This window comes from Oryza glaberrima, chromosome 5 (genome assembly GCF_000147395.1).
Source record: "Oryza glaberrima chromosome 5, OglaRS2, whole genome shotgun sequence".
Taxonomy (NCBI): Eukaryota; Viridiplantae; Streptophyta; class Magnoliopsida; order Poales; family Poaceae; genus Oryza; species Oryza glaberrima.
Genome location: NC_068330.1, coordinates 2,574,731 through 2,581,160, shown reverse-complemented (window position 1 = coordinate 2,581,160; position 6,430 = coordinate 2,574,731). Strand labels below are relative to the sequence as shown.

At 40.5% G+C, this 6,430-nt stretch overlaps 1 protein-coding gene across 1 annotated transcript; it reads right to left on the bottom strand.

Moving 5' to 3' along the window:
• Nucleotides 1–3,805: 3,805 nt before the first annotated feature.
• On the bottom strand, nt 3,806–6,189 carry LOC127772606 (DNA-directed RNA polymerases II, IV and V subunit 12). The gene is made up of 4 exons (XM_052298555.1): nt 6,106–6,189; nt 5,860–5,998; nt 5,525–5,617; nt 3,806–4,050 (listed from the first exon to the last, which is right to left on the bottom strand). The coding sequence occupies exons 1-4, from the start codon at nt 6,136–6,138 to the stop codon at nt 4,028–4,030; spliced, it is 288 nt and encodes a 95-aa protein (XP_052154515.1). The 5' UTR covers nt 6,139–6,189; the 3' UTR covers nt 3,806–4,027.
• Nucleotides 6,190–6,430: the final 241 nt, after the last annotated feature.

The following is a 6,430-nucleotide window of genomic DNA, read 5'->3' as shown; positions in this document are numbered from 1 at the left end:
GAAAATTTTAGTCACACGAGGATAAATATTCGAATGGTTAAATGTGCTTCAAAAAAATGTGCTGCAAAATGCCAAGTGCCAACAAAAGGCATTGAAAATTTACGAGGCAATTCCAGAAATACCCTGTGAGCAACTGAGCATACTGCAGTATATGCTGATCTTCCTCCATGTTTTTTTCCCTATGCTCTTGCCGAATGGGTTGCCTGTCTTCATCACCCCATGCCCTGCTCAGTCTAGGGTGATGAGCCAGCAGCTACTGCCAGCCACCTTCAGAGTCCAGACTGCTCAGCTGTGCAGCCGTGCGAGGGTGTGTTTAGTTCACGCTAAAATTGGAACGATGTGACAGAAAAGTTAAAAGTTTGTGTGTAGAAAAGTTTTGATGTGATGGAAAAGTTGGAAGTTTGAAGAAAAATTTTAGAACTAAACTCAGCCGCCCTTGTTTAGTTCCCAACTTTTTCTTCAAATTTCCAACTTTTCCATCATATCAAAACTTTCCTACACACAAAAACTTCTAACTTTTTTCTTCAAACTTCCAATTTTAGTCAAACTTCCAATTTTGGCGTGGAACTAAACACACCCCAAGTTGCTCAGCGCCTGACTACATTTACAAATTGAAATGGCAAAGGCAGAACGCAAACTGCCAACTGGGCTTGGGCCGTACCGCCTCTTAAGCTCCATCTCAAGCTCTTGGCCATTCAACCGCATGCCTTCTTATCCAGCTAGAGGTTGTCGAGCTTCACGTGTCACTGCACTGCACATTTCCCAGTTTCATTCATCATGAGGCCAATATCATATTTCAAACAGTACAAAAAAAAAAAGGCTCACAAAGAAACCGTCAATATATCCACCCTAGCCTTTGAGTCATGGCCTGCATCACAAGAATATAGTCAGGACATTGGTGTTGGTGGATACACATTTAGATTAAATAAAATTAGAAATCAAACAATCTGATAAGGATATACCATTTGCAGCCGTTGGAGCGTTCTGTTTAGAGGCGTCACAGTTATCGTCATTTCTTCGAACAACACTTAACGACTTGTCTCCACCCCTGGCCCATCTATTTGTCAAACCGGAACCACTAACGTTTGTTATATCAGCAAGAGGGACTAAGAAAGGAACACATGGGCGAAAATAGCATGCAAAGATTTTCTTATTTGACTAAATAACATGCACATAGCTCAACTAATTAAAATCTAACCTGTTGTTGTACTTGATGATGGTGTGGAGCACTAGAGCCCCTAACAATCTTATCCATTACTGAAAATAAATCAGATGAAAGATCAACAATTATGGAATTTTGAAACAATCAACGTAAATGTGCACTGCACATTTTCAGGTCCTTCTAAGTCGCACCAATCAAAATAATGTTCACATAGCGTCCCTTTGATCCACAACGCCAAAGCACGATGGAGGAACAAGTCAGGTACTGTGAACTGGCAACTGATTGGTGAAGTGAATTGTGCACTGCACTTAACACATGAATTTGGGGGTTAATTTCCCCTTCCCTGTTGTGCTAGCAGGTTCTGCACAGTGCCATATTTATGCATTTTCCTCACTAACGAAACAACGATTGTGCTTCTAAACATTGATAAAGTAGGTTGCACTTCAGATTGGAATATCATCAATAGTTTCATAGCAATTTATGATTCTATCTGGAGGATGTAAAACTCAGTGCGCAGGGTTTGACGGTTTGTTCCACTCTTGCATATTTCCTTTCTTTACATCATGTCTCTGCTTCGTTCTACCTTCTTAATTGATTGCTACTAACCCCAGTGTGATTAGCTCAATACACACGTATGTACAAGTCTAAGGCTGAATTGATCGTTTTGTGGTATGAATGGAGTGTGCAGTGCTAGGGCAAACAAAGGCAGAAACTGAGACACCTGGAAAGAACAATTTGTTATGCTATTTCTAAAATCTAGACCTCATGTTTGTTCATCTAAATGCTGTGCCTATTTACATTCTGAACTTTAAACTTATTATATACATATTCTGAAATATATACTGTATGCTGAATCTGAATAACACAATTTATTTTCTATAGGTATTCATAAAAAAAATTATGCAGCAATTATGTATAACATATCAAAATACCCAAGCAAGATGGTCTTGATTATAGCTGCTAGAAATTATGCTTGGAATGGATTCAGTAAAATGAACTTGGCCAACAAGCAGAAAAACAGCAGCCGTGCAGCAGTCTCGATCTATGCACACCAAATATCTTGTTTCATCTCAAAGGGGAATATCCATGCCAGACGTGAATATATTATGCATTTCACACTAAAAAAGATCTAAAATCCAGTGCCAATTAAGCGATGTGAACAACAAAGAAGATTGAAACAAAAGTGCTTGTGATAGCACCTGGCAACATAATGATCATGCAGAGCGGGTAGCAAGCACAGCAGAAGAGGACAACTAGCAGAATTAAGGCAGAGTGCAGAAGAGGACAACTGGCATTACCTTAAATGCAGATGATGTTGAGCAGCAGTGACCTGGAGAAGATGCTACAAGAAAATGTAAGCTGTTAAAACAAAAAATATTCAGTTAGAAACCAAACTATTTGTTTCCCAAGGCTGAGATTATAAAGTGCATGGCACTGCATTTTTACTAAAGAAAGACTCTAGTCCTTGTACCCAAAATTGCAGCTGCAATAGGTTAACCACAAATAAGCGCTTATCTCAGGACTTGTACAATCAGTATAGTGCTGGCTAGTTCTAGCTAAATAAAATAATTTAGCTAGGAATTTGTCATTTTTCACGATAGTTTCCATTGGAGGTTGTTTAACAAAGTAAAAAAAAGAATGTGAGAGACTACATTGAACCGACCACCGCAGCCGGCAGCTGTACACTGAGCCAACCAAATGAAATCAAATCAGAAGTTCAGAACCTCTGCGAGTATTCATGTTAGAATTTCAGTTAGCTTTCGAGCTCCAATAGTTTGACTACAAATAAGCGTGCAATCTCAGGAAATAACGTATAAGTATACTGCTGGCTAGTTCTAGCTAAATAAACAATTTTAGCTATGGAATCTGTCATTTTTAACTGAAGTTTTCATTTGAGGTTGTTTAACAGAGTAAAAAAATAATGTGAGAGACTACACTGAACCGACTGCCACAGACGGCAGCTGTACACCGAACCAACCAAATGAAATCAAATCAGAACCTCTGAGACTATTCACATTAGAAATCAGTTAGCCATATTTACTTGAATAATAGCAACAAGAACTAATGACATACTGTTACATGGGATCCAGACCGCTAGCCAATTAAATGTATCGTCACAAAGTATCTCTTTGTCATAGCCTGGCCATAGATCTCAGGGCATAACTGCAGCTTCTCAACTTGAATGTATGCATCACAGATCCACAGATAGGAAACAAAATTAACAGGGGAAGAAAATACCTAATGAACTCTGGGCGGTGTAGAGGAGGATGTTGGAGACACAGCGGTATCAAGTCCCCACGCGCCTGCACCTGTTGAAATCTGTCAGCTTAACCAAAATTCTGTCATCACACCTGATCATTGGAGAGATATGACAACAAAATAAGAACTGTACGACATCCATTTTACGAGAGGATGCAACATTTGTAAAAGAACAAACTAAATTTAAAAGAACTACAAATTTAATACGACTATCAACTTCTTGCAACATTTTGCGACACATTTCAGATGGTTACAAAATTTGAAATTATCGTAAAACTGCACCTCCATTTGATCGCTGGGCACTTGACACACAAAGAATAATTGAACAAATACCAGATCAACAAACAATTGAGGCAGCATGTTGCTGCTCGTTGGCAACTGCAATAAAACAATGCATTTGATTTGAAGATCTCAGGCAATATAAGCGCTGCATCATCTTAAATTTCTCAAATCTCAAACACAATTCGGATTTAGCGACTTCTATCGAAAGTCCAATGGCCATACAGGCCTACAACTGAATACCATAGAGTTCTACTAACATCCTTTTTAGGGGTCACCCATTACATTGCTTTAGAAACACTGATGTCACATGACGTTCCCATATCTTCAGCGCGCTTCATATTGAACAACTGCAAATACAACACACTTGATCAAAAAAATGCACATACTATCCAAGACAAGCAATCTGTGGTGGTGACTGATGACGTTGAACTTGGTTTAGCTATAGCATTTTCAATTTGAGCATAGTGTACTTTGCTTGTCAGACCGTATGAGAACACAAACAAGATGCCAAGCTGATAATCATTTTTCAGTTTTCAAATTGACGGCAACAATTAAATGCAGTAAGTGTGATGAATATTTCATTAATTATAAGCATTACTTTCTAAATGCAACAGGACCACAACCAGCTATAAAACAAAGCACAGAGCAGTGTTATAAGCACAAAATGCTTTGTTTTTAGTGAGAAACATCCCAGCTTTTAAATGGTAAGTACAATCATTTCAAAATGAAAAGGAGCACAACCGCACAGTATTCTGTAATAAATGGCTATATATGCTTCATACATTTACAACGGATGGCAGTTGGCAATCAGTTTTTGGTAACAAAAAAAGATTTATGATGACAGCTAGCCCAGCTACTGGAATCTAATTTAGGGGGTGCAGACCAACTCATGGATACTTTTAGGCTCACTGTACTTCAACCAAACGAACTAAATTTCACTTTTCAAGTTACAAAATTGAAATTTATATAATTTAGCGGGTCAAGGAATACCCACAGGTCAACTTGCTCCCATCCCTAGAATCAATATCCAACCAGCCAACTGTTCATACCTTTTTGCTGGATCCACAGCAATGTAAGGTACAAAAGAAATTATTGCATAGATGATTATTATACGTACTTGTGTGCTTCAACTTGTTTCCTTTTACTCAGAGCTTAATAACCCATCAAACATCATTGTACAGATAATTTTAGTGTCGTCACTAGCTCAAGTCCACTGAACTGGTCTGACATGGAATACAAAATTCTTATATACAAACAATCTTCAGAGAAAGTTTCAGGGAAAAAGTGGACTACAAACTAGCCCATAGAGCTACAATTCGAAAAAAAAAAAAGTAAACAGAATTTCCCCATTTAATGTGTTACTGAAAGAAATATTTTTCCTTAAAAAGTATGACATGCAAATTGCAAGCTACATTGATACACATCAGATAGAATATTGCACTGTACTAAAGGATAACCGCAAGAATAAAATTCAGTTCTCAAAAACAGGGTACAAGAGATACTACAACAGTTTTTAGTAAAGATAAGTTTGCATTTAATTTTGGCTCAAAGATTTTTCATTTTTTGAGTTCAAGGGCTCCTTGCGACCATACCACCTTGGGCAGATAAACACAGGCACATGGTATGTGGCCATTGAGTTGTGAACGACAACCTGACCGTTCGAACTATATACAATGTACTCTATCACTAACCCGGTCCACCATGCCCCTACTATTGTGTAAGCTAACCAATGGAAGCTCAAGAAATGACGCACTAACAAAAGATGATGACAACAACAAAAGGCTACTTTTGTTCAAGAAACTGGTTACGGATTAAACATACTCCGGCGGGTGCGCTTCTTGTAGAGGATGCGATAGCCACATTCACGGCACTGGATCACATCTCCTGGCTTCAGTGTGTTCTCAGCTCCACAATCTGAAGAGAGAAAAATCACATTTCATCATATCAAAAATTTGACAGCTAAAACTGAACTCAACTAGCCATAATCCAATCCAATCCAACCAATGGAGAGCGAAACCATCACCCCAAAACAAAAACAAAAACAAAAAAAAAAAACAGCCCATCCCATCCCATCCCATCTTCAAAAAGAAAATCAGTGCGGCAAATCGGCCAAACCCAAAGCGGCGATGCGAGAGGTAAAGGAGAGAAGGAATGACCTCCACAGAGATAGCTGACGGGCTCAGGTTGTTGCGGATCCATCGGACGCAGCGGCGGACGGCCGGAGGCAAGACGACGGCTGCAGGCGCAGGGCGGCGCGTCGACGGCTGGGGCGTGAGAGGAGGCGACGGTATATACCTGTTAATTGGGCTTCAACATTATGGGCCAAAACGTCTCATAAAGTCTAGAATTGGTCCTAGCTACAGTGTATGCGCCGTCTCGGCATGGACGAGAGGAGGGTGCACCTGTCGAATTCGGACTCGGGATTTCGCAGCCATGGTCTCGGTGTCGTTGTTGGATTAGCGTCCGCTATTAGTTGGACGCCTCCCCCAATCACCTCTTCCTTCCACAATCCTCATCACCTCGTCGACATCTCCAAGCACATGGATGCCGATGCCAACGCCGACGACGCGACGATCCTGAACCCGGCGGCGGCGGCGGAGGGCAAGGAGAAGAAGACGGATCAGGAGGAGGCGGTCGCCGGGACGACGGAGCAACCTCGTCGCGTGAAGCTGCCGGCCGAACTTCATCCTGGCGTGGGAGAAGGGGCCATCGCCGAACTTCGGCGAC

What these genes read in the sequence shown, in the direction of transcription:
- LOC127772606 (XM_052298555.1), bottom strand. Translation starts at nt 6,138, where the DNA reads ATGGCTGCGAAATCCCGAGTCCGAATTCGACAG. An exon ending in CCCGAGTCCGAATTCGACAG is followed by an intron (nt 5,999 to 6,105) that starts GTGCACCCTCCT and finishes CCCAATTAACAG; the next exon opens with GTATATACCGTCGCCTCCTC. An exon ending in CGTCAGCTATCTCTGTGGAG is followed by an intron (nt 5,618 to 5,859) that starts GTCATTCCTTCT and finishes TTCTCTCTTCAG; the next exon opens with ATTGTGGAGCTGAGAACACA.